At 42.6% G+C, this 24,053-nt stretch overlaps 14 protein-coding genes across 14 annotated transcripts; all 14 read right to left on the reverse strand.

Annotated features, from left to right (window-relative positions):
* Positions 1-3,752: 3,752 nt before the first annotated feature.
* On the reverse strand, positions 3,753-4,154 carry LOC134853617 (late histone H2A.2.2). Its single transcript, XM_063869620.1, has one exon. The coding sequence runs from the start codon at positions 4,152-4,154 to the stop codon at positions 3,753-3,755; it is 402 nt and encodes a 133-aa protein (XP_063725690.1).
* Positions 4,155-4,467: 313 nt separating this feature from the next.
* Positions 4,468-4,779, reverse strand: LOC134853618 (histone H4-like). Its single transcript, XM_063869621.1, has one exon. The coding sequence runs from the start codon at positions 4,777-4,779 to the stop codon at positions 4,468-4,470; it is 312 nt and encodes a 103-aa protein (XP_063725691.1).
* A 729-nt stretch (positions 4,780-5,508) lies between these two features.
* On the reverse strand, positions 5,509-5,919 carry LOC134853619 (histone H3). The gene has a single exon (XM_063869622.1). It carries the CDS (start codon positions 5,917-5,919, stop codon positions 5,509-5,511), a length of 411 nt encoding a protein of 136 aa, XP_063725692.1.
* Positions 5,920-6,704: 785 nt separating this feature from the next.
* LOC134852813 (histone H2B.1/H2B.2-like) lies at positions 6,705-7,073 on the reverse strand. Its single transcript, XM_063868610.1, has one exon. It carries the CDS (start codon positions 7,071-7,073, stop codon positions 6,705-6,707), a length of 369 nt encoding a protein of 122 aa, XP_063724680.1.
* A 320-nt stretch (positions 7,074-7,393) lies between these two features.
* LOC134853620 (late histone H2A.2.2) lies at positions 7,394-7,795 on the reverse strand. Its single transcript, XM_063869624.1, has one exon. It carries the CDS (start codon positions 7,793-7,795, stop codon positions 7,394-7,396), a length of 402 nt encoding a protein of 133 aa, XP_063725694.1.
* A 313-nt stretch (positions 7,796-8,108) lies between these two features.
* Positions 8,109-8,420, reverse strand: LOC134853621 (histone H4). The gene has a single exon (XM_063869625.1). The coding sequence runs from the start codon at positions 8,418-8,420 to the stop codon at positions 8,109-8,111; it is 312 nt and encodes a 103-aa protein (XP_063725695.1).
* A 729-nt stretch (positions 8,421-9,149) lies between these two features.
* On the reverse strand, positions 9,150-9,560 carry LOC134853622 (histone H3). The gene has a single exon (XM_063869626.1). It carries the CDS (start codon positions 9,558-9,560, stop codon positions 9,150-9,152), a length of 411 nt encoding a protein of 136 aa, XP_063725696.1.
* Positions 9,561-10,345: 785 nt separating this feature from the next.
* Positions 10,346-10,714, reverse strand: LOC134853623 (histone H2B.1/H2B.2). The gene has a single exon (XM_063869627.1). The coding sequence runs from the start codon at positions 10,712-10,714 to the stop codon at positions 10,346-10,348; it is 369 nt and encodes a 122-aa protein (XP_063725697.1).
* A 320-nt stretch (positions 10,715-11,034) lies between these two features.
* On the reverse strand, positions 11,035-11,436 carry LOC134853625 (late histone H2A.2.2). The gene has a single exon (XM_063869628.1). It carries the CDS (start codon positions 11,434-11,436, stop codon positions 11,035-11,037), a length of 402 nt encoding a protein of 133 aa, XP_063725698.1.
* A 313-nt stretch (positions 11,437-11,749) lies between these two features.
* Positions 11,750-12,061, reverse strand: LOC134853626 (histone H4). Its single transcript, XM_063869629.1, has one exon. It carries the CDS (start codon positions 12,059-12,061, stop codon positions 11,750-11,752), a length of 312 nt encoding a protein of 103 aa, XP_063725699.1.
* A 729-nt stretch (positions 12,062-12,790) lies between these two features.
* On the reverse strand, positions 12,791-13,201 carry LOC134853627 (histone H3). The gene has a single exon (XM_063869630.1). The coding sequence runs from the start codon at positions 13,199-13,201 to the stop codon at positions 12,791-12,793; it is 411 nt and encodes a 136-aa protein (XP_063725700.1).
* A 785-nt stretch (positions 13,202-13,986) lies between these two features.
* LOC134853628 (histone H2B.1/H2B.2) lies at positions 13,987-14,355 on the reverse strand. Its single transcript, XM_063869632.1, has one exon. The coding sequence runs from the start codon at positions 14,353-14,355 to the stop codon at positions 13,987-13,989; it is 369 nt and encodes a 122-aa protein (XP_063725702.1).
* A 2,210-nt stretch (positions 14,356-16,565) lies between these two features.
* LOC134852918 (histone H3-like) lies at positions 16,566-16,976 on the reverse strand. The gene has a single exon (XM_063868785.1). It carries the CDS (start codon positions 16,974-16,976, stop codon positions 16,566-16,568), a length of 411 nt encoding a protein of 136 aa, XP_063724855.1.
* Positions 16,977-17,761: 785 nt separating this feature from the next.
* Positions 17,762-18,130, reverse strand: LOC134853629 (histone H2B.1/H2B.2). The gene has a single exon (XM_063869633.1). The coding sequence runs from the start codon at positions 18,128-18,130 to the stop codon at positions 17,762-17,764; it is 369 nt and encodes a 122-aa protein (XP_063725703.1).
* Positions 18,131-24,053: the final 5,923 nt, after the last annotated feature.

A 24,053-nucleotide genomic window follows, 5' to 3' on the forward strand; every position in this document is an offset into this window, starting at 1 on the left:
CTGCTTCTGGTTTGCTTACATAGATGTTGAAAAGGATTGGACTGATTACACTTCCTTGTGGTACTCCTGCACTGGGTGTGAAACTTTCGGCTTTGGCTTGGTGGTATACTACTGTTAACTGTCGGTCTGTCAGAAAACTCTTGGTCCATTTTACAATCCACTTCGGACAGTTGATCTCTAGTAGTCTGTAGTATAAGCCTTCGTGCCAGACAGAGTCAAAGGCTCGTTGCACGTCTAGAAATGCTGCTGCAACGGGTTGCTTCCAGTTATTCTCTTTATAGATTGTCTCTGTTAGACAGAGTAAATTGTCGGTGGTGCATCGTTTGCTTCGGTATGCACTTTGAAAGTGTCCGAAGATGTCGTGATCTTCGCAGTGTACTAGTAGCTGCTCTTTGACAAAACATTCGCAGATCTTCCCGATACAGCTTGTAAGTGAGAGTGGTCTATAGTTTTTGGGATCTTTGTGGTCTTTCTCGGGTTTTGGTAACATTGATACTGTCGCTTGTTTCCAGCCTAAAGGAACGTAGCCACTTCTCAGCGATTGTACTATGATTTGTCTTAGTACTTCTAGTACGTTGATGGGCAGGTTTTTCATCGCTTTGTAGCTAACTTTGTCTTGTCCTGGGGCAGTGTTTTTTCTGTGATTGATCACGTCTTTGAGTTGCTTTAAGCTAATTTCTGTTTGTGCAAAACCTGTCTGTTCCAGTTGAAAGTCTTGGATTTTCGCCTGTGACACCTTGTCATGTACTTTCTGTTCATGCGTTAGAGCTGCCTGAGAGTTTGTTATATTTGTCGTCATGTTTGCTTTGAGCATCTTAGCGAAGTGGTTCGCAGCGTCTTGATTTGTCATTTTCAGTTTACTCGTTCGTTTAGGTCTTGTGCCTGTGAGCTTTTTTACTGCTTTCCAGAAATTCTGTTGTGTTGGTCCTTTGTTCATTTCACTGAGTAGTTTGAGTTGGTTTTCTTCTTCTACTGTCTGTTTTAGCTGTCTGATGTCTTTCTTTGTTTTGTTTAGCTTTGTACACAGGTCTTTGTAGTCATTGGTGTCGTGTTGGTCATATCGTCTCATCTTTTGTTTTTGTCGTTCAAGTTTGTGTTTGTTTCTGACTAGTTCGACTAGTTGTGGGTTCGTGAATTGGGGCTTGTGTTCTTTGAGGCTGCCTTGGTAGCATTTGTCAATGTGTTTGGCTATCTGGTCAGCTTCTCGAGCTAGACCTTCGTCAGTTTTGATTGAGTCAGGGTTGAACTTGTAGTTCGTTACAGTACCTCTGAATTTTCGCCAGTTTGGTTTTGTGCATGTTCTCTTTGGAACAGTTAGTTCGTACTCTGCAATTGTCATGTAGTGATCGCTTGGTGTTGTGTCCGACACTTCAAAGTTCGTGCATAAGCAAGCCATTTTTGGTGATGCAAAGTGTAAGTCTAGGACTGAGTCACTTTGGTGTGTTGGTTCGGAACCGTTCAAGATGAAGTAGTTGTGCATGAGAGCGTCTACAACTCTTCCGTTGCTGTTGGTTGCTCTTGCTTTTGGGTTGACAGATTTGATCTGTGCGTTGAAGTCTCCAACGATGATGTGCTTTGGATCTTTTCCATTGAAAGTCACGTTCTCTATCTCTGCGTTTGGGCTAAGGTAAACACTTGTTACAGTGATACCCATTGTGTTGATCTTGATCGTCTCGCATACTTTTCTGCGTTCTCTGTGGTTTTGGTTTATGTGCTGTGCTTGTTCCAGTACTTGGTACTGTATGTTGTCTCTGATGTAAATTGCCGAGCCTGTGACACTGTCACAGATTGCCGCTGCAAGGTTAAAGTTTTGTAGTTTTGGTGGATGTTTGGTTTTTGTTTCGTTGAAGCAGACTATAGTGATGTTGTGTTTCGCTAGAAGATCTTGGATCTCCAGTTTGTGCTTGTTTATACTTCTGCAGTTGAGTTGTGCTATCTTGAGTCTATTCATTTTGGTTTGTTGTTGTTGTTTTGATTTCGGGAGCTACTATGTCTGCTGCTGCTTGCTTCTCTGTGTGTTTTTGTATTTTGTTTTGCTTTTATGTTTGATGTTAACAGCTCAGTGAAATCTATTTTCTCGAATTGAGTTCTAACTGCATTGCTGACTGTTTCGTTAATTTTCTCACATGATTTAGCGACAGCTTTGGTGATTGCATCGGTTATCTTTTCGTCCATGGCTTTTTGCACTGCTTTTTCGACTTGATCGGCTATTGTAGTTTCAACAGTTTCTTTAATGTACTGCTGTATGTCCTCTTTGCTCATGGTTGGTTGTGGTTTGACTGCTTGAGCGTAGTTGTTTTGCACAGTTCGTTGCAGATGTTTGACTGCTTGAGCGTAGTTTTGCACTTTTGGTTGTGCTTTTTGGGCTTCGACTTGAGCTGTCTTGTAAACCGGGCATCCTTTGTACTGCGCCGGGTGTTCGCCTCTGCAGTTGATGCATTGAACTTGCTGCTTTGGAGTTTTGCAGTCTCTGACTGCATGGTTGTCGCCACATCTGAGGCATCGTTGCTGGTTCGGACAGTTTATGGCCATATGGCCGAAATTTTGGCATTTGTAACACTGTGTTACTCGTGGTTCTGTTTTGGATGCTTCGCATCGTTTTCGTTCGTTGCAGATGTAGACCCCAATGTCGATTGCCTTTCTGCAGGCTAGGTCATCATCTGTGAAAACTCTGATGAGTTGTGTTGGCTTGTCTAGGCTTCTGCTTTGGATTCGGAAGAGCTTTGCTACCTTGATGTTGTTGATCTCCTCAAGTTCAGATTGGATGTCAGCTTCGCTGAGTTGTTCACTGACTCTTGAGATAACAAAGCTGGAAGTTTGTTTCTTGTTGGGTTGATTTGTCTTGTGTTGTCTGCCTCCGATTTTTACTTCCGTGTCGGGAAACAGGTCATCGAGGTTGGCTTGGGTGATAACTTGGGCTATTTGAGGCGATTCAGGCTTGATTGAATAGCCTAGGCCAGTCTTGAGGTCCCTGGTTTGACCAGGATATTGTACTTTAGTCAGGTTACGTATTGATTTGGTGAAAGTCATTCGGCTTGGAATTTTGTCTTTTGCAAAGCTTATGTAGATAATGTTCGTGAAGTGTTGCTTTGAGCTTGTGAAGGGTCTTTTGTTGCTTTGAGCTTGTGATTCTTCCGCTTTGCGCTTTCGATTAGTTGCTTGACTTTGCTCCATTGTCGGTTGCCTTTTAGGCGAAGCGTCATCAAGATTGTCTTGCCAGTTTTCTGAATGCATTGTCGGTTGCCCTTTGGGCACATTCTTGAACTGTTGTCGTTTTACTGTGTTGTAAGCAGCATGTTGATCTTGGTTTGGTCCCATTGTCAGTTGCCTTTGAGGCGAGGCCTTTCCTTGATCATTGCTTGTTGGTGTCAGGCTTCCTTCGATTATTAACTCGGAATTAGATTCGTCGTCGCTTTGGTCGTAGTTTGCGATTGCTGATGCCATTTGGGAGTGTTGTCGAGTTGTAGAAGCAGCAAAAAGCGAAGCTAACTTAAAAAACTGTGTTCAAATCGAGCTCGAAGAATGCTCAATTCTGATTGGCTCTCAGCTCCAAGCTTATTTTGGCTTCAATTTTTAATTTCTACGTCACTTTGAGGCTATTTAGGATTGCTAGGATGTCTCAGCTTACTGTTTGTATTCCAGTTAAGCTTGCTGGGCTTGATAGAAGATAGAACTAGTAGATTGGTGGCCTTTAAAAAGGCCGGTTTGGTGTTGAAGCTTGAAAGCTAGCAACTGGTTGAGGTAGAAGCTCTTTACTTCTTGTCAGACTTGGGCTGAGACGAAGACTGCTTCTTGGGTAGGAGCACAGCCTGGATGTTTGGCAGCACACCGCCCTGAGCAATGGTCACTCCGTGGAGCAGCTTGTTCAACTCTTCGTCGTTCCTGATGGCCAACTGCAAGTGTCTGGGGATGATCCTGGACTTCTTGTTGTCTTTGGCAGCGTTGCCAGCCAGCTCAAGGATCTCAGCAGTCAAGTACTCGAGCACAGCAGCAAGGTAGACTGGGGCTCCAGCACCAACTCGCTCAGCGTAGTTGCCCTTGCGGATGAATCGGTGGATTCTTCCAACAGGGAACTGCAGTCCAGCTCGGCTTGATCGGGTCTTGGCCTTGGCTCCAACTTTGCCGCTCTTCGATTTTCCTCCTTTGCCTGACATCGTGTTGTAGTTGTAGCTGTTGTGGTAGAAGTTGTAGATTGACGATTGACTTTACCCGCAATTTGGCTCCCTGTCTTAGGGTAGTAAGTTCAAATCGGCCACCAAGATGGGAGAGCCAATCAGAATCCAGCTAGCATTTTAAGTTATTTTAGATATGCTGAAAGCTCTACACTAACTAGCTGAGCTTGTTAAGAGCTCTAGCAGAGCTCGTTAGAGCTCTAGTAGAGCTTGACTTAAGAACTGAGATAGTTGGTGGCCTTTAAAAAGGCCGGTTTGGTGCTGCAGCTAGGAGAGCAGCTGGCTAAGAAGCTTCTTAACCTCCGAATCCGTACAAGGTCTTGCCTTGTCTCTTGAGGGCGTAGACGATGTCCATGGCTACAACGGTCTTCCTCTTGGCGTGCTCGGTGTAGGTTACAGCATCCCTGATCACGCTCTCCAAGTAGTTCTTGAGCACTCCTCGGGTCTCTTCGTAGATCAGTCCACTGATACGCTTGACACCTCCTCGTCGAGCAAGACATCTGATGGCTGGCTTGGTGATGCCTTGGATGTTATCTCTTAAGATCTTTCGGTGCCTCTTTGCTCCTCCTTTGCCAAGTCCTTTTCCTCCCTTTCCTCGTCCAGACATGGTTGTTGCAGTTGTAGTTGTTGTAGAAATTGAAGTAGAAGTTGGGTTTGAGATTGGCAAAAATCGCTAGGTATCTATCAATTTCCGACCGACTTCTCTGCTCTCTGATTGGCCCTCATACCAACAGCCAATGAGAGAGCAGATAATAAAAAGTAAAAAAAGTTAGGCACGTAAAGGAGCAATTGAAAAAAAAAATTTGAGCTCCCACAAGAACTTCTACCTCAAACTGGTCAGTCCACAGAGCTTATCAGAGCTATGTGATTTAAATCAAGCTCGTAGGAGCTCGCTTGAGGTCTGTGAGATAGCTTGCCGAGCTCTGAGAGCTCGAACTTGAAAATAGTTAGGCTACGTACGGGAGCAATTGAAAAATTTTGAGCTCACACAAGGTGTACTAGCTTAAACTGGTCAGTCCACAGAGCTTATTCGAGCTCTGTGATTTAAATCAAGCTCATACAAGCTTGCCTGAGCTCTATGAGGTAGCTTGCCAAGCTCTGAGAGCTCGAAGCTCAAAAAAGTTAGGCTACGTACGGGAGCAATTGAACAGCTAGCTCGAGCTCATTTTCCAGCTGCGTCACCCCAATGAGGGGGAAGCAGAGCTCAACCTATACCAGCTTGAGCTTGCTCTGGTCGAAGTTAGCTTGAGCTAAGCTCACTGTGAAGAAATATAGAACTGATAGTTGGGTGGCCTTTAAAAAGGCCGGTTTGGTTGGTGTGGAGTACACCTAGAGCTTAAGCTCGCTCTCCTCGGATTCGTCGAGCCAACTGGATGTCCTTGGGCATGATCGTGACTCTCTTGGCGTGGATCGCGCACAAGTTGGTGTCCTCGAACAGGCTGACCAAGTAGCTCTCGCTGGCTTCCTGCAGAGCCATGATTGCAGTGCTCTGGAACCGCAAGTCAGTCTTGAAGTCCTGGGCGATTTCTCTGACCAGTCGCTGGAAGGGCAGCTTTCGGATCAACAGCTCAGTGGACTTCTGGTATCTCCTGATCTCCCTCAGGGCAACGGTTCCTGGTCTGTATCGGTGAGGCTTCTTCACACCGCCGGTGGAAGGTGCGCTCTTTCTTGCAGCCTTGGTAGCCAGTTGCTTCCTGGGTGCCTTTCCTCCGGTACTCTTTCGTGCAGTCTGCTTCGTTCGGGCCATTCTTCGTCAGTTGAGTGTAGCTGAGTTGTAGATGTAGAAGTAGATTTTGGGTGTTGAATTTTGGACAAATCCGTGAGGTAACCAAGATATTCAGATCTCCAGAAGCCTTGAGAGCGCTCGACGTATAAAAAAATAGTTAGGCACGTAAAAGAGCAATAGAAGGAGAGCTCTGGTGAGTCGTTACTTATATATATTAAGGAGCATTTTCAACTATATATAGTAAAGTATGTGAAGTGCAGACTATTTATACTTGGATTGGAGGTTACCCGCCAAAAGCGGCATAGGTGATTGGCCCGTGTCTGAGTGATAGCGGAAGCTCAAACTAAGCTCGAATCTGATTGGCTGAGAAGTGAAAACTTGAAAATTTGGTGTTTCTGCCTCTAGAATTGACCCAAAGCTAACTTCAGCCAGCTAAAAGCTCACTTCAGCTTAAGCTAGCTGAATTGGACTTGTTAGCTAGCTTTGTAAGCCTAAACTTAGCTATTTCGAGCTGTAAGTTGGAGAGCAAAATGAAGCTCAAATCTGATTGGCTGAGACGTGAAAGCTTAAAATTTAGCAGTTTTTTAGCTCTAAAGTTGGTCTGGAGCTGATTTAAGCAAGTTACAAGCTCAGTTGAGCTTAGTAGCTCAAATTAGACGCTCAAAGCTAGCTGTTGAGAGCTCGAAATTGCATACAAGCCAATTTGAGCTTGCTAGCTAGAGTACAAAGAGGACTATGCTTTTTGGTGGCCTTTAAAAAGGCCGGTTTGGTGTTGCTCAGAGCAACTAGTTGTAGAAGCTGATCGTCTACTTGGAGCTGGTGTACTTGGTGACGGCCTTGGTTCCCTCACTGACAGCATGCTTGGCCAGCTCTCCGGGCAACAGCAGTCTGACTGCGGTTTGGATCTCCCGGCTAGAGATGGTTGATCGCTTGTTGTAGTGGGCCAGTTTTGAAGCTTCACCGGCGATTCTCTCGAAGATGTCGTTCACGAAGCTGTTCATGATCGACATAGCCTTGGATGAGATGCCGGTGTCAGGGTGGACCTGCTTCAGCACCTTGTAGATGTAGAGAGAGAAGGTCTCTCGCCTCTTCTTCTTCTTTTTCTTGTCTCCAGTTGGCTTCTTCTGGGCTTTGCCTGCCTTCTTGACTGCCTTTCCGCTGACTTTGGGTGCCATTGTAGAGTTGTAGTTGTGGTGTTGTCGAGTTGTAGAAGCAGCAAAAAGCGAAGCTAACTTAAAAAACTGTGTTCAAATCGAGCTCGAAGAATGCTCAATTCTGATTGGCTCTCAGCTCCAAGCTTATTTTGGCTTCAATTTTTAATTTCTACGTCACTTTGAGGCTATTTAGGATTGCTAGGATGTCTCAGCTTACTGTTTGTATTCCAGTTAAGCTTGCTGGGCTTGATAGAAGATAGAACTAGTAGATTGGTGGCCTTTAAAAAGGCCGGTTTGGTGTTGAAGCTTGAAAGCTAGCAACTGGTTGAGGTAGAAGCTCTTTACTTCTTGTCAGACTTGGGCTGAGACGAAGACTGCTTCTTGGGTAGGAGCACAGCCTGGATGTTTGGCAGCACACCGCCCTGAGCAATGGTCACTCCGTGGAGCAGCTTGTTCAACTCTTCGTCGTTCCTGATGGCCAACTGCAAGTGTCTGGGGATGATCCTGGACTTCTTGTTGTCTTTGGCAGCGTTGCCAGCCAGCTCAAGGATCTCAGCAGTCAAGTACTCGAGCACAGCAGCAAGGTAGACTGGGGCTCCAGCACCAACTCGCTCAGCGTAGTTGCCCTTGCGGATGAATCGGTGGATTCTTCCAACAGGGAACTGCAGTCCAGCTCGGCTTGATCGGGTCTTGGCCTTGGCTCCAACTTTGCCGCTCTTCGATTTTCCTCCTTTGCCTGACATCGTGTTGTAGTTGTAGCTGTTGTGGTAGAAGTTGTAGATTGACGATTGACTTTACCCGCAATTTGGCTCCCTGTCTTAGGGTAGTAAGTTCAAATCGGCCACCAAGATGGGAGAGCCAATCAGAATCCAGCTAGCATTTTAAGTTATTTTAGATATGCTGAAAGCTCTACACTAACTAGCTGAGCTTGTTAAGAGCTCTAGCAGAGCTCGTTAGAGCTCTAGTAGAGCTTGACTTAAGAACTGAGATAGTTGGTGGCCTTTAAAAAGGCCGGTTTGGTGCTGCAGCTAGGAGAGCAGCTGGCTAAGAAGCTTCTTAACCTCCGAATCCGTACAAGGTCTTGCCTTGTCTCTTGAGGGCGTAGACGATGTCCATGGCTACAACGGTCTTCCTCTTGGCGTGCTCGGTGTAGGTTACAGCATCCCTGATCACGCTCTCCAAGTAGTTCTTGAGCACTCCTCGGGTCTCTTCGTAGATCAGTCCACTGATACGCTTGACACCTCCTCGTCGAGCAAGACGTCTGATGGCTGGCTTGGTGATGCCTTGGATGTTATCTCTTAAGATCTTTCGGTGCCTCTTTGCTCCTCCTTTGCCAAGTCCTTTTCCTCCCTTTCCTCGTCCAGACATGGTTGTTGCAGTTGTAGTTGTTGTAGAAATTGAAGTAGAAGTTGGGTTTGAGATTGGCAAAAATCGCTAGGTATCTATCAATTTCCGACCGACTTCTCTGCTCTCTGATTGGCCCTCATACCAACAGCCAATGAGAGAGCAGATAATAAAAAGTAAAAAAAGTTAGGCACGTAAAGGAGCAATTGAAAAAAAAAATTTGAGCTCCCACAAGAACTTCTACCTCAAACTGGTCAGTCCACAGAGCTTATCAGAGCTATGTGATTTAAATCAAGCTCGTAGGAGCTCGCTTGAGGTCTGTGAGATAGCTTGCCGAGCTCTGAGAGCTCGAACTTGAAAATAGTTAGGCTACGTACGGGAGCAATTGAAAAATTTTGAGCTCACACAAGGTGTACTAGCTTAAACTGGTCAGTCCACAGAGCTTATTCGAGCTCTGTGATTTAAATCAAGCTCATACAAGCTTGCCTGAGCTCTATGAGGTAGCTTGCCAAGCTCTGAGAGCTCGAAGCTCAAAAAAGTTAGGCTACGTACGGGAGCAATTGAACAGCTAGCTCGAGCTCATTTTCCAGCTGCGTCACCCCAATGAGGGGGAAGCAGAGCTCAACCTATACCAGCTTGAGCTTGCTCTGGTCGAAGTTAGCTTGAGCTAAGCTCACTGTGAAGAAATATAGAACTGATAGTTGGGTGGCCTTTAAAAAGGCCGGTTTGGTTGGTGTGGAGTACACCTAGAGCTTAAGCTCGCTCTCCTCGGATTCGTCGAGCCAACTGGATGTCCTTGGGCATGATCGTGACTCTCTTGGCGTGGATCGCGCACAAGTTGGTGTCCTCGAACAGGCTGACCAAGTAGCTCTCGCTGGCTTCCTGCAGAGCCATGATTGCAGTGCTCTGGAACCGCAAGTCAGTCTTGAAGTCCTGGGCGATTTCTCTGACCAGTCGCTGGAAGGGCAGCTTTCGGATCAACAGCTCAGTGGACTTCTGGTATCTCCTGATCTCCCTCAGGGCAACGGTTCCTGGTCTGTATCGGTGAGGCTTCTTCACACCGCCGGTGGAAGGTGCGCTCTTTCTTGCAGCCTTGGTAGCCAGTTGCTTCCTGGGTGCCTTTCCTCCGGTACTCTTTCGTGCAGTCTGCTTCGTTCGGGCCATTCTTCGTCAGTTGAGTGTAGCTGAGTTGTAGATGTAGAAGTAGATTTTGGGTGTTGAATTTTGGACAAATCCGTGAGGTAACCAAGATATTCAGATCTCCAGAAGCCTTGAGAGCGCTCGACGTATAAAAAAATAGTTAGGCACGTAAAAGAGCAATAGAAGGAGAGCTCTGGTGAGTCGTTACTTATATATATTAAGGAGCATTTTCAACTATATATAGTAAAGTATGTGAAGTGCAGACTATTTATACTTGGATTGGAGGTTACCCGCCAAAAGCGGCATAGGTGATTGGCCCGTGTCTGAGTGATAGCGGAAGCTCAAACTAAGCTCGAATCTGATTGGCTGAGAAGTGAAAACTTGAAAATTTGGTGTTTCTGCCTCTAGAATTGACCCAAAGCTAACTTCAGCCAGCTAAAAGCTCACTTCAGCTTAAGCTAGCTGAATTGGACTTGTTAGCTAGCTTTGTAAGCCTAAACTTAGCTATTTCGAGCTGTAAGTTGGAGAGCAAAATGAAGCTCAAATCTGATTGGCTGAGACGTGAAAGCTTAAAATTTAGCAGTTTTTTAGCTCTAAAGTTGGTCTGGAGCTGATTTAAGCAAGTTACAAGCTCAGTTGAGCTTAGTAGCTCAAATTAGACGCTCAAAGCTAGCTGTTGAGAGCTCGAAATTGCATACAAGCCAATTTGAGCTTGCTAGCTAGAGTACAAAGAGAACTATGCTTTTTGGTGGCCTTTAAAAAGGCCGGTTTGGTGTTGCTCAGAGCAACTAGTTGTAGAAGCTGATCGTCTACTTGGAGCTGGTGTACTTGGTGACGGCCTTGGTTCCCTCACTGACAGCATGCTTGGCCAGCTCTCCGGGCAACAGCAGTCTGACTGCGGTTTGGATCTCCCGGCTAGAGATGGTTGATCGCTTGTTGTAGTGGGCCAGTTTTGAAGCTTCACCGGCGATTCTCTCGAAGATGTCGTTCACGAAGCTGTTCATGATCGACATAGCCTTGGATGAGATGCCGGTGTCAGGGTGGACCTGCTTCAGCACCTTGTAGATGTAGAGAGAGTAGGTCTCTCGCCTCTTCTTCTTCTTTTTCTTGTCTCCAGTGGGCTTCTTCTGGGCTTTGCCTGCCTTCTTGACTGCCTTTCCGCTGACTTTGGGTGCCATTGTAGAGTTGTAGTTGTGGTGTTGTCGAGTTGTAGAAGCAGCAAAAAGCGAAGCTAACTTAAAAAACTGTGTTCAAATCGAGCTCGAAGAATGCTCAATTCTGATTGGCTCTCAGCTCCAAGCTTATTTTGGCTTCAATTTTTAATTTCTACGTCACTTTGAGGCTATTTAGGATTGCTAGGATGTCTCAGCTTACTGTTTGTATTCCAGTTAAGCTTGCTGGGCTTGATAGAAGATAGAACTAGTAGATTGGTGGCCTTTAAAAAGGCCGGTTTGGTGTTGAAGCTTGAAAGCTAGCAACTGGTTGAGGTAGAAGCTCTTTACTTCTTGTCAGACTTGGGCTGAGACGAAGACTGCTTCTTGGGTAGGAGCACAGCCTGGATGTTTGGCAGCACACCGCCCTGAGCAATGGTCACTCCGTGGAGCAGCTTGTTCAACTCTTCGTCGTTCCTGATGGCCAACTGCAAGTGTCTGGGGATGATCCTGGACTTCTTGTTGTCTTTGGCAGCGTTGCCAGCCAGCTCAAGGATCTCAGCAGTCAAGTACTCGAGCACAGCAGCAAGGTAGACTGGGGCTCCAGCACCAACTCGCTCAGCGTAGTTGCCCTTGCGGATGAATCGGTGGATTCTTCCAACAGGGAACTGCAGTCCAGCTCGGCTTGATCGGGTCTTGGCCTTGGCTCCAACTTTGCCGCTCTTCGATTTTCCTCCTTTGCCTGACATCGTGTTGTAGTTGTAGCTGTTGTGGTAGAAGTTGTAGATTGACGATTGACTTTACCCGCAATTTGGCTCCCTGTCTTAGGGTAGTAAGTTCAAATCGGCCACCAAGATGGGAGAGCCAATCAGAATCCAGCTAGCATTTTAAGTTATTTTAGATATGCTGAAAGCTCTACACTAACTAGCTGAGCTTGTTAAGAGCTCTAGCAGAGCTCGTTAGAGCTCTAGTAGAGCTTGACTTAAGAACTGAGATAGTTGGTGGCCTTTAAAAAGGCCGGTTTGGTGCTGCAGCTAGGAGAGCAGCTGGCTAAGAAGCTTCTTAACCTCCGAATCCGTACAAGGTCTTGCCTTGTCTCTTGAGGGCGTAGACGATGTCCATGGCTACAACGGTCTTCCTCTTGGCGTGCTCGGTGTAGGTTACAGCATCCCTGATCACGCTCTCCAAGTAGTTCTTGAGCACTCCTCGGGTCTCTTCGTAGATCAGTCCACTGATACGCTTGACACCTCCTCGTCGAGCAAGACGTCTGATGGCTGGCTTGGTGATGCCTTGGATGTTATCTCTTAAGATCTTTCGGTGCCTCTTTGCTCCTCCTTTGCCAAGTCCTTTTCCTCCCTTTCCTCGTCCAGACATGGTTGTTGCAGTTGTAGTTGTTGTAGAAATTGAAGTAGAAGTTGGGTTTGAGATTGGCAAAAATCGCTAGGTATCTATCAATTTCCGACCGACTTCTCTGCTCTCTGATTGGCCCTCATACCAACAGCCAATGAGAGAGCAGATAATAAAAAGTAAAAAAAGTTAGGCACGTAAAGGAGCAATTGAAAAAAAAATTTTGAGCTCCCACAAGAACTTCTACCTCAAACTGGTCAGTCCACAGAGCTTATCAGAGCTATGTGATTTAAATCAAGCTCGTAGGAGCTCGCTTGAGGTCTGTGAGATAGCTTGCCGAGCTCTGAGAGCTCGAACTTGAAAATAGTTAGGCTACGTACGGGAGCAATTGAAAAATTTTGAGCTCACACAAGGTGTACTAGCTTAAACTGGTCAGTCCACAGAGCTTATTCGAGCTCTGTGATTTAAATCAAGCTCATACAAGCTTGCCTGAGCTCTATGAGGTAGCTTGCCAAGCTCTGAGAGCTCGAAGCTCAAAAAAGTTAGGCTACGTACGGGAGCAATTGAACAGCTAGCTCGAGCTCATTTTCCAGCTGCGTCACCCCAATGAGGGGGAAGCAGAGCTCAACCTATACCAGCTTGAGCTTGCTCTGGTCGAAGTTAGCTTGAGCTAAGCTCACTGTGAAGAAATATAGAACTGATAGTTGGGTGGCCTTTAAAAAGGCCGGTTTGGTTGGTGTGGAGTACACCTAGAGCTTAAGCTCGCTCTCCTCGGATTCGTCGAGCCAACTGGATGTCCTTGGGCATGATCGTGACTCTCTTGGCGTGGATCGCGCACAAGTTGGTGTCCTCGAACAGGCTGACCAAGTAGCTCTCGCTGGCTTCCTGCAGAGCCATGATTGCAGTGCTCTGGAACCGCAAGTCAGTCTTGAAGTCCTGGGCGATTTCTCTGACCAGTCGCTGGAAGGGCAGCTTTCGGATCAACAGCTCAGTGGACTTCTGGTATCTCCTGATCTCCCTCAGGGCAACGGTTCCTGGTCTGTATCGGTGAGGCTTCTTCACACCGCCGGTGGAAGGTGCGCTCTTTCTTGCAGCCTTGGTAGCCAGTTGCTTCCTGGGTGCCTTTCCTCCGGTACTCTTTCGTGCAGTCTGCTTCGTTCGGGCCATTCTTCGTCAGTTGAGTGTAGCTGAGTTGTAGATGTAGAAGTAGATTTTGGGTGTTGAATTTTGGACAAATCCGTGAGGTAACCAAGATATTCAGATCTCCAGAAGCCTTGAGAGCGCTCGACGTATAAAAAAATAGTTAGGCACGTAAAAGAGCAATAGAAGGAGAGCTCTGGTGAGTCGTTACTTATATATATTAAGGAGCATTTTCAACTATATATAGTAAAGTATGTGAAGTGCAGACTATTTATACTTGGATTGGAGGTTACCCGCCAAAAGCGGCATAGGTGATTGGCCCGTGTCTGAGTGATAGCGGAAGCTCAAACTAAGCTCGAATCTGATTGGCTGAGAAGTGAAAACTTGAAAATTTGGTGTTTCTGCCTCTAGAATTGACCCAAAGCTAACTTCAGCCAGCTAAAAGCTCACTTCAGCTTAAGCTAGCTGAATTGGACTTGTTAGCTAGCTTTGTAAGCCTAAACTTAGCTATTTCGAGCTGTAAGTTGGAGAGCAAAATGAAGCTCAAATCTGATTGGCTGAGACGTGAAAGCTTAAAATTTAGCAGTTTTTTAGCTCTAAAGTTGGTCTGGAGCTGATTTAAGCAAGTTACAAGCTCAGTTGAGCTTAGTAGCTCAAATTAGACGCTCAAAGCTAGCTGTTGAGAGCTCGAAATTGCATACAAGCCAATTTGAGCTTGCTAGCTAGAGTACAAAGAGAACTATGCTTTTTGGTGGCCTTTAAAAAGGCCGGTTTGGTGTTGCTCAGAGCAACTAGTTGTAGAAGCTGATCGTCTACTTGGAGCTGGTGTACTTGGTGACGGCCTTGGTTCCCTCACTGACAGCATGCTTGGCCAGCTCTCCGGGCAACAGCAGTCTGACTGCGGTTTGGATCTCCCGGCTAGAGATGGTTGATCGCTTGTTGTAGTGGGCCAGTTTTGAAGCTTCACCGGCGATTCTCTCGAAGATGTCGTTCACGAAGCTGTTCATGATCGACATAGCCTTGGATGAGATGCCGGTGTCAGGGTGGACCTGCTTCAGCACCTTGTAGATGTAGAGAGAGTAGGTCTCTCGCCTCTTCTTCTTCTTTTTCTTGTCTCCAGTGGGCTTCTTCTGGGCTTTGCCTGCCTTCTTGACTGCCTTTCCGCTGACTTTGGGTGCCATTGTAGAGTTGTAGTTGTGGTGTTGTCGAGTTGTAGAAGCATGTAAGTATGTGTTGGTCTGTGACCAGTTAAGCTTCTGAAGCAGACCTGCTGCTCTTTAAGCTGTTAACTTCCGGGTGTTGTTCATCTTGCGGAAAGGTGTTGTTGGAAAATTGCTTGCATTGGTGTGAGTCTGTGTGCGTATGTGTCTGTTGATTGTTGTAGAGTGTCTCGGATTAGTTCTTGTATCTTGGGGTTTGTTTGTGCAGCTCTTTTGAGGTAATTTGAGTTTAGTCTTGTTAGTTCTTCTTGAATCGTCTTCATCCTGGTGATTTTATGTACTTCCTCTGTTGGTGTTAGTACTGGTAGATGGTAGGCTATTTTTAGTGCTCTGTTCTGCAATCTTTGTAAGTGACTTGTTGATGCGTTTGCCCACGAAGGTGATGCGTATGTGAGTACTGGTAGAATTGTTGATTGGTACAAAAACTTTAAGACTTTGGATTTGATGCCTTTGGCTCGTAGTACTAGTAGAAAATTGATTTTCCTTGTCGATTTGTCTTCAATTCTTTGTAGATAGTCTTTCCAAGTCAGGTTGTTATTTAATGTAATTCCCAGAAATTTAGTGGTTGTTGATGGTTCGATCTCTTCGTTCTGTAGCATTAGTTTGCAGTCATTCTTCTTGTGTCTTGTAAAAAGTATAAAGTTTGTCTTCTCCGGGTTCACGAGCATAAGAACAAGCATAAAGCGTCAGATGAAGTGGTGCAACTAATAAAAAACGTTCCGACTAGTCATTTGAAAACAAACAAAACTTCGGATTTAGAACAAAATCATTACGAGGCCAAACTGTGCACTGGATAGGCGCACAATTTTGTGTCTGTATGTTCCTGGATTCCACAAACATATTTTTAAACATGATAAAATTTTGTCGGCACGATCAAAGAAATTTAAAGAACAAAAGAAGAACAAAGGAAGCGTCCTTGTTGCGGAATCCGCTTACAATTCACAAAACACACAGTTTGGCCTCGTAATGTTTTATGTTGTAGTTTTTATTCTCAAATATTTGTGGTGGGAAAAACTGTAAATATTTCACAGCATTGGCTCTCTTTTGTCGTGAGGTCAGCCTCACATACATCATTTTTTCTGAATTTTTTTTTATTTTTTCTAATTCTTCAGATTCACGGCGAAAATAGGTTTGATATGATACCACACTTAAGCATTCAAAACAACTCTCCTTGGAATACCTAAAACTAGGCAAAAATTATCTTAATCTAAAATTATTTCTCAACACTTTATGAGGGCCAGAAAGTGTTGCCAAAACTTAAAATATAACAACAAAAGATCGATTCAATTGTATGCTGACAAATTTAGTTTAATTAGAAACACAGAGTTTGGTTCCAGATCAAAAAAGGGCACTCACTATTGGCGCAATTGATACGCCGTTACAAGAGGTTTCGGCGTCTTTATTGGACATTAAGCTGTAAGTTCGAAATACGTTTTTAGATCTTACAGATTAGAATTTTACCTTGATACTCGTCAACAGTACACCCAGAAAAATCTAACAAAAGCAAACTAGTCAAAATCTAACAAAAGTAGCTGGTAACTTTTGGTGTACCTCAGCGACATATTCTTAGCACCTTTCGATCACTCTTACATAAATGATCTTCAAGTAGTCACGGGAAGCACTGTAGCACTATTGTATACAAATGACACTGCTCTGTTGTCCACAAAGAACCAAGACTGTATTCAACTCACAAATAAATCGGCTTTGCTAGAAGTAAAGAAATGCTTAAATAGCAATATATTGTCACTTAATGTAAAAAAAACAAGACCATGAGCCATGGCAGACACAAAAAATTGAAAGAAAGGCAGGTCAATTTTCTATTAACTGACACTGAACTACAAAACTGGTCAGTCCACAGAGCTTATTCGAGCTCTGTGATTTAAATCAAGCTCATACAAGCTTGCCTGAGCTCTATGAGGTAGCTTGCCAAGCTCTGAGAGCTCGAAGCTCAAAAAAGTTAGGCTACGTACGGGAGCAATTGAACAGCTAGCTCGAGCTCATTTTCCAGCTGCGTCACCCCAATGAGGGGGAAGCAGAGCTCAACCTATACCAGCTTGAGCTTGCTCTGGTCGAAGTTAGCTTGAGCTAAGCTCACTGTGAAGAAACATAGAACTGATAGTTGGGTGGCCTTTAAAAAGGCCGGTTTGGTTGGTGTGGAGTACACCTAGAGCTTAAGCTCGCTCTCCTCGGATTCGTCGAGCCAACTGGATGCCCTTGGGCATGATCGTGACTCTCTTGGCGTGGATCGCGCACAAGTTGGTGTCCTCGAACAGGCTGACCAAGTAGCTCTCGCTGGCTTCCTGCAGAGCCATGATTGCAGTGCTCTGGAACCGCAAGTCAGTCTTGAAGTCCTGGGCGATTTCTCTGACCAGTCGCTGGAAGGGCAGCTTTCGGATCAACAGCTCAGTGGACTTCTGGTATCTCCTGATCTCCCTCAGGGCAACGGTTCCTGGTCTGTATCGGTGAGGCTTCTTCACACCGCCGGTGGAAGGTGCGCTCTTTCTTGCAGCCTTGGTAGCCAGTTGCTTCCTGGGTGCCTTTCCTCCGGTACTCTTTCGTGCAGTCTGCTTCGTTCGGGCCATTCTTCGTCAGTTGAGTGTAGCTGAGTTGTAGATGTAGAAGTAGATTTTGGGTGTTGAATTTTGGACAAATCCGTGAGGTAACCAAGATATTCAGATCTCCAGAAGCCTTGAGAGCGCTCGACGTATAAAAAAATAGTTAGGCACGTAAAAGAGCAATAGAAGGAGAGCTCTGGTGAGTCGTTACTTATATATATTAAGGAGCATTTTCAACTATATATAGTAAAGTATGTGAAGTGCAGACTATTTATACTTGGATTGGAGGTTACCCGCCAAAAGCGGCATAGGTGATTGGCCCGTGTCTGAGTGATAGCGGAAGCTCAAATTAAGCTCGAATCTGATTGGCTGAGAAGTGAAAACTTGAAAATTTGGTGTTTCTGCCTCTAGAATTGACCCAAAGCTAACTTCAGCCAGCTAAAAGCTCACTTCAGCTTAAGCTAGCTGAATTGGACTTGTTAGCTAGCTTTGTAAGCCTAAACTTAGCTATTTCGAGCTGTAAGTTGGAGAGCAAAATGAAGCTCAAATCTGATTGGCTGAGACGTGAAAGCTTAAAATTTAGTAGTTTTTTAGCTCTAAAGTTGGTCTGGAGCTGATTTAAGCAAGTTACAAGCTCAGTTGAGCTTAGTAGCTCAAATTAGACGCTCAAAGCTAGCTGTTGAGAGCTCGAAATTGCATACAAGCCAATTTGAGCTTGCTAGCTAGAGTACAAAGAGAACTATGCTTTTTGGTGGCCTTTAAAAAGGCCGGTTTGGTGTTGCTCAGAGCAACTAGTTGTAGAAGCTGATCGTCTACTTGGAGCTGGTGTACTTGGTGACGGCCTTGGTTCCCTCACTGACAGCATGCTTGGCCAGCTCTCCGGGCAACAGCAGTCTGACTGCGGTTTGGATCTCCCGGCTAGAGATGGTTGATCGCTTGTTGTAGTGGGCCAGTTTTGAAGCTTCACCGGCGATTCTCTCGAAGATGTCGTTCACGAAGCTGTTCATGATCGACATAGCCTTGGATGAGATGCCGGTGTCAGGGTGGACCTGCTTCAGCACCTTGTAGATGTAGAGAGAGTAGGTCTCTCGCCTCTTCTTCTTCTTTTTCTTGTCTCCAGTGGGCTTCTTCTGGGCTTTGCCTGCCTTCTTGACTGCCTTTCCGCTGACTTTGGGCGCCATTGTAGAGTTGTAGTTGTGGTGTTGTCGAGTTGTAGAAGCATGTAAGTATGTGTTGGTCTGTGACCAGTTAAGCTTCTGAAGCAGACCTGCTGCTCTTTAAGCTGTTAACTTCCGGGTGTTGTTCATCTTGCGGAAAGGTGTTGTTGGAAAATTGCTTGCATTGGTGTGAGTCTGTGTGCGTATGTGTCTGTTGATTGTTGTAGAGTGTCTCGGATTAGTTCTTGTATCTTGGGGTTTGTTTGTGCAGCTCTTTTGAGGTAATTTGAGTTTAGTCTTGTTAGTTCTTCTTGAATCGTCTTCATCCTGGTGATTTTATGTACTTCCTCTGTTGGTGTTAGTACTGGTAGATGGTAGGCTATTTTTAGTGCTCTGTTCTGCAATCTTTGTAAGTGACTTGTTGATGCGTTTGCCCACGAAGGTGATGCGTATGTGAGTACTGGTAGAATTGTTGATTGGTACAAAAACTTTAAGACTTTGGATTTGATGCATTTGGCTCGTAGTACTAGTAGAAAATTGATTTTCCTTGTCGATTTGTCTTCAATTCTTTGTAGATAGTCTTTCCAAGTCAGGTTGTTATTTAATGTAATTCCCAGAAATTTAGTGGTTGTTGATGGTTCGATCTCTTCGTTCTGTAGCATTAGTTTGCAGTCATTCTTCTTGTGTCTTGTAAAAAGTATAAAGTTTGTCTTCTCCGGGTTCACGAGCATAAGAACAAGCATAAAGCGTCAGATGAAGTGGTGCAACTAATAAAAAACGTTCCGACTAGTCATTTGAAAACAAACAAAACTTCGGATTTAGAACAAAATCATTACGAGGCCAAACTGTGCACTGGATAGGCGCACAATTTTGTGTCTGTATGTTCCTGGATTCCACAAACATATTTTTAAACATGATAAAATTTTGTCGGCACGATCAAAGAAATTTAAAGAACAAAAGAAGAACAAAGGAAGCGTCCTTGTTGCGGAATCCGCTTACAATTCACAAAACACACAGTTTGGCCTCGTAATGTTTTATGTTGTAGTTTTTATTCTCAAATATTTGTGGTGGGAAAAACTGTAAATATTTCACAGCATTGGCTCTCTTTTGTCGTGAGGTCAGCCTCACATACATCATTTTTTCTGAATTTTTTTTTATTTTTTCTAATTCTTCAGATTCACGGCGAAAATAGGTTTGATATGATACCACACTTAAGCATTCAAAACAACTCTCCTTGGAATACCTAAAACTAGGCAAAAATTATCTTAATCTAAAATTATTTCTCAACACTTTATGAGGGCCAGAAAGTGTTGCCAAAACTTAAAATATAACAACAAAAGATCGATTCAATTGTATGCTGACAAATTTAGTTTAATTAGAAACACAGAGTTTGGTTCCAGATCAAAAAAGGGCACTCACTATTGGCGCAATTGATACGCCGTTACAAGAGGTTTCGGCGTCTTTATTGGACATTAAGCTGTAAGTTCGAAATACGTTTTTAGATCTTACAGATTAGAATTTTACCTTGATACTCGTCAACAGTACACCCAGAAAAATCTAACAAAAGCAAACTAGTCAAAATCTAACAAAAGTAGCTGGTAACTTTTGGTGTACCTCAGCGACATATTCTTAGCACCTTTCGATCACTCTTACATAAATGATCTTCAAGTAGTCACGGGAAGCACTGTAGCACTATTGTATACAAATGACACTGCTCTGTTGTCCACAAAGAACCAAGACTGTATTCAACTCACAAATAAATCGGCTTTGCTAGAAGTAAAGAAATGCTTAAATAGCAATATATTGTCACTTAATGTAAAAAAAACAAGACCATGAGCCATGGCAGACACAAAAAATTGAAAGAAAGGCAGGTCAATTTTCTATTAACTGACACTGAACTACAAAACGTAGCATGTTTTGAAAGAAGTCATCTCGGCAGCAAAATGAATTTTCCTCAGTACATTGATCAAACAAGAAATAAAAGTTTGCAGTTCTGTGGAATTTTGTCAAAACTGAGAAAATTTTAACGAGGCAGTTAAACCAGACATCCAATACAAAATATTAGTTTATGCAACCATTGACAAAACCAAATTGTTAGACATGAATCTGGAAATCAAGCTCAGTAGAATAATTTTGAAGGTGAACTTCGTACCATTTGCTATACAAATAAATGTATCACAAAGGAGCAAAATGGTTGTGAAAAAAACATACTCTCCTTGTGTGAAAAAAAAACATAAAATTTAGTTCATACCCAGAGGCGAAGAAAGCATTAAAAAAAGACCAAGCAGTGACAAAGCCGAAAATACCTGAGCAGAAACTTTTCAAGTCAAACTGTTTTTTAATTTAAAAATTAACTAAAAATTTTACGTCCCCTTTCCCCTATCACACACGCAGCTACACAATAAATCTCGAGCAACAAAAGACAAAAAAGAAACAAAATGATAAGCCGATATAAAACAAGCCGTAGTAAATTTAGTAAAAGCTACAACCAATTAAAAAGTGCGGAGGGGGTCGCATAAATTGTGTATCTCTTGATGCGACCCCAAAGTCAGGTCACTGATCCAATAAAAAAGCCGAAGTAATTTAAGTGGAAAAAATTTTTTCAGCTAAGCCAAAAAACAAAGAAGGTAAGGCAAATAAATGTAGTTAAATTTATAAATTAAAATGAATTAAACACCAGAAGCAATATTAAAGAAAAAAATGCGCAGTAACAAAACCTATTCAAAAATGTGTCAACTAGGTCGACAAGAAACAAGCAGACAAATTATTGGCCAAAAACACAGTTAGATCATCGTCAGATTTGAGCTCGCGAGTTTTCCCGTCGCACTGGTTACCTCCACGCTAAAATGGCCTGAAATGCTAAGAAACATGAAGTAGTTTTCAAACAAGGTTTTGTCTTAGTATCCGATTGCAATACCCTTGCCTATTGCGAGGGTAATAAGTTTACTTAGATTTAATTTTTGATTTCTTGTGTGATATCAGTAATTATAGAGAATTTTTTGGGCTTGAATTTTCGAAAATAAAGAGGAAAGTTATTCGTAAAGAGTGCCAAGTTGAACCATTGAGAGATGACATAACAGAACACGAATTAAAAATAGTATATACTAAAAAATCAAATCAAAAATGGGCAACAGATAATAAGAAGAACCCAGAGGAGGGTGGATGAGACCTGAAGCTCCAAAAGTTTGATTTTGTTGTAAGTTTGTTACCGCATATGTCAGTCTTGAAAGGGTTTCTTTGATCAAATTTAAAAATTTAAATCATAGTTTTTTTTTGCAAAACATCATTGTAGGAAAACCGATTTCATAGGAAACATTTTGAGAGTTTGACATGATTTGAAGCAACTTGAAATGATGTTATAACGAGGTGCAAAATTATTAAACTTTTACCAATCGAACAAACCTTTGGACCTAAGAAGCAAAATATGTTATTGTTCGAGGCATAATGAGACACCTGAAATTGGACCGTGCTGGGCATAAAATTTTCTCCCATACGGTTCAGATTTGTTTTTGTTTTGAAAATTATATGCACAACTTAATATTGTTTGGAAACAATTTATTACACAGAGGCGAAGCTGACCTTCACACCGCTTACGATACACAACATGAAAGCCGCTAAGTCGAAAGAAAATTCGAACCAGATCTATCGATAAAGCTAGGCTTGAAACAAAAACAAGCCAAGACAATTGAATGTGAAACTAGCATCGAAATAAAAATTATCACGGAGTAACAAAGCCGAAAATAGCTTAGCAGAAACCCTTTCTGCTGAAAACATTTTAAAAATATATATATATATCACGTCGCCCACACGCTCAAACAAACAAACACACACACACGCACACAAACTTTTTTTACGCGTCAAATGGAACATTATGCGGCCACTATGTCCATTTAATTTTGGCAAAATCTTTTAAGCCGAAAAAAAGAATGCCGAAAAAAGTTAAAGACTACAAAAAATTATTAAGTCCCCCTCGCCCTCAAAACACACACATAAAAACTATGTTTCTCTTGAAACCACTCAAAATTAGGCCAATAAGTTAATATAAAATAGGCTCGAGCCTATTAAGCCGAAAAAGTACAAAAAAATTTAACAAATCGAGTTGAAAAAACTACAACGAATAACATAAAAACGAATTTTGAAAAGGACGGGTATTTAAAATAACAAACTCAACCATGCTTAATGATTGCAACCAAGAAGAGTAGGATTTGCAAAGAGAATGAAGAAAACAAAACTTGCAAACAGGATTTGTACAGAAGTCTAGTACCCAATTGCAATAACCTTACAAAGGGTAATGATTATTCTTATTAGTATTATTGTACTTATGATCATAAAAAACAGACATTTGCAAACACCTAAGTGAAAACAGAAGCTGATTTACCAATTTGGATTGAAAAATTTTAACTGAATAAAACTAAAATTGAATTAAGTTTTAGTATAGCTTTTAGTGTAGACCCGTGAAAAAATTCAGCAGCGAGCTTTGAAGAGATGATTGATCAGCAGAAAAAAAAACACAAAAGATTTTTTGTAAAATTAGCCGAAGAAGATCGGAAGACATTGATTTTCGATTTCCATTGATATTCGATTTCATGCTAGTAGCACCTGGCTTAGCATTCAACGAATCAGCATGAGGACAGTTTTTTTTTGCATAGTAAAGTTAATGAATAAAGTTTAAATTGTTAGAAAAGTTTAATCTGAAGTTCTCAAGGAAAGGTTTAAAATGTTCCGAAAAAGTAATTGGCATCGAAGTATAACAAAATCCTACTATTAAATCTTCAAAATTAAAAACTCATGAACGTAGTCTAGTTGTAAATCAGAATGGCAATGTATCGTCGTCAGCAAAAAAACCTAGAGCTATGATGCTTTTTTGATACTGAAAAAAAAACTGCTTGAAATTTATGGAAATCTAAATCACAACTAAACAGTCATGAATAGAGCGACCTGCTTTCTATCACGTGAAACTACTCCATAATTTAGCCATTTAGAATTATCTCAAATGCTACTATAACCAACCCACAACGAGTTTTCGTTGGGTTAAAACACCCAAATTAAGACAAAACCAATAACTTAGTTAGTACCTTCTCATAACACCAATGTTTGGAGCAATAAATTAACAAGCAAAGTTGCTTGTAACATAAACGTTAAAAAGTAGTTGAAAGAAGATTTAAAACGGATCAAACAGAGTACATCTGGCTTATCGTATAGATTGTTTTTCAGTTTTTGGTCTCGAAAAATTAAATGAAACTTCGATCAAAATTAATATGCAATTCTTATTTCTTTCAAAACATTTTACGCGTTTACTTCGTACGCAATAAGTTTTCATTTTGCTGTTTTGTCAAAAAAAGTCATTCGGATTCTTCAAATTTTTGAACAACACAGCGAACGTTTGTGGGCATAAAAAGTTTAATGTAGCGTTTTACATTTGAGGATTTTATGCGTACGATCTCTTTTGTTTTGGTTTCAGGGAGATATTTCTCAAAATTCTATTTTTGTTACGATTTCTTTTTGTTCCAATCACTGAAATTCTGGAGGAATTGTCTTTTAGTGTGTCATATTTTTTAAATTCCTGTCTTCGCAAAATCACGAAAAAAAAATTAATGAAATATTCAACAGAATATGTCGCTTGATAAATGCTAGAGCTCTTTTAGTATTAAAAAAACGGTTTTCACTTTGATTGTACTGATATAAAACTTCAAGCTGATAAAATTGTTAGCCGAAATTACCAAAACCTAAGAATTTTTGTTTTGTTGAAACCATTTCACAAAATTTTTCTTGTCTGGGGAAAGTTTCAGAATTGACGAGAAATTAATTTTTTATGTGACCAAATTATATATTTTCTTTAATTTCGGCTAAAATTTTTATCTGCTGGAAACGTTGACTGAAACGCTTGACCGTGTTGCTTGAATTTGATTGGGCCAATCAGATTCGACCGCATAACTTTCAGCTCAAG

Source organism: Symsagittifera roscoffensis, chromosome 8, assembly GCF_963678635.1.
Source record: "Symsagittifera roscoffensis chromosome 8, txSymRosc1.1, whole genome shotgun sequence".
NCBI classification, from domain to species: domain Eukaryota; kingdom Metazoa; phylum Xenacoelomorpha; order Acoela; family Convolutidae; genus Symsagittifera; species Symsagittifera roscoffensis.

Coding starts and splice junctions, on each gene's coding strand:
- LOC134853617 (XM_063869620.1), bottom strand. CDS start 4,154: ATGTCAGGCAAAGGAGGAAAATCGAAGAGCGGCAAAGTTGGAGCCAAG.
- LOC134853618 (XM_063869621.1), bottom strand. CDS start 4,779: ATGTCTGGACGAGGAAAGGGAGGAAAAGGACTTGGCAAAGGAGGAGCA.
- LOC134853619 (XM_063869622.1), bottom strand. CDS start 5,919: ATGGCCCGAACGAAGCAGACTGCACGAAAGAGTACCGGAGGAAAGGCA.
- LOC134852813 (XM_063868610.1), bottom strand. CDS start 7,073: ATGGCACCCAAAGTCAGCGGAAAGGCAGTCAAGAAGGCAGGCAAAGCC.
- LOC134853620 (XM_063869624.1), bottom strand. CDS start 7,795: ATGTCAGGCAAAGGAGGAAAATCGAAGAGCGGCAAAGTTGGAGCCAAG.
- LOC134853621 (XM_063869625.1), bottom strand. CDS start 8,420: ATGTCTGGACGAGGAAAGGGAGGAAAAGGACTTGGCAAAGGAGGAGCA.
- LOC134853622 (XM_063869626.1), bottom strand. CDS start 9,560: ATGGCCCGAACGAAGCAGACTGCACGAAAGAGTACCGGAGGAAAGGCA.
- LOC134853623 (XM_063869627.1), bottom strand. CDS start 10,714: ATGGCACCCAAAGTCAGCGGAAAGGCAGTCAAGAAGGCAGGCAAAGCC.
- LOC134853625 (XM_063869628.1), bottom strand. CDS start 11,436: ATGTCAGGCAAAGGAGGAAAATCGAAGAGCGGCAAAGTTGGAGCCAAG.
- LOC134853626 (XM_063869629.1), bottom strand. CDS start 12,061: ATGTCTGGACGAGGAAAGGGAGGAAAAGGACTTGGCAAAGGAGGAGCA.
- LOC134853627 (XM_063869630.1), bottom strand. CDS start 13,201: ATGGCCCGAACGAAGCAGACTGCACGAAAGAGTACCGGAGGAAAGGCA.
- LOC134853628 (XM_063869632.1), bottom strand. CDS start 14,355: ATGGCACCCAAAGTCAGCGGAAAGGCAGTCAAGAAGGCAGGCAAAGCC.
- LOC134852918 (XM_063868785.1), bottom strand. CDS start 16,976: ATGGCCCGAACGAAGCAGACTGCACGAAAGAGTACCGGAGGAAAGGCA.
- LOC134853629 (XM_063869633.1), bottom strand. CDS start 18,130: ATGGCGCCCAAAGTCAGCGGAAAGGCAGTCAAGAAGGCAGGCAAAGCC.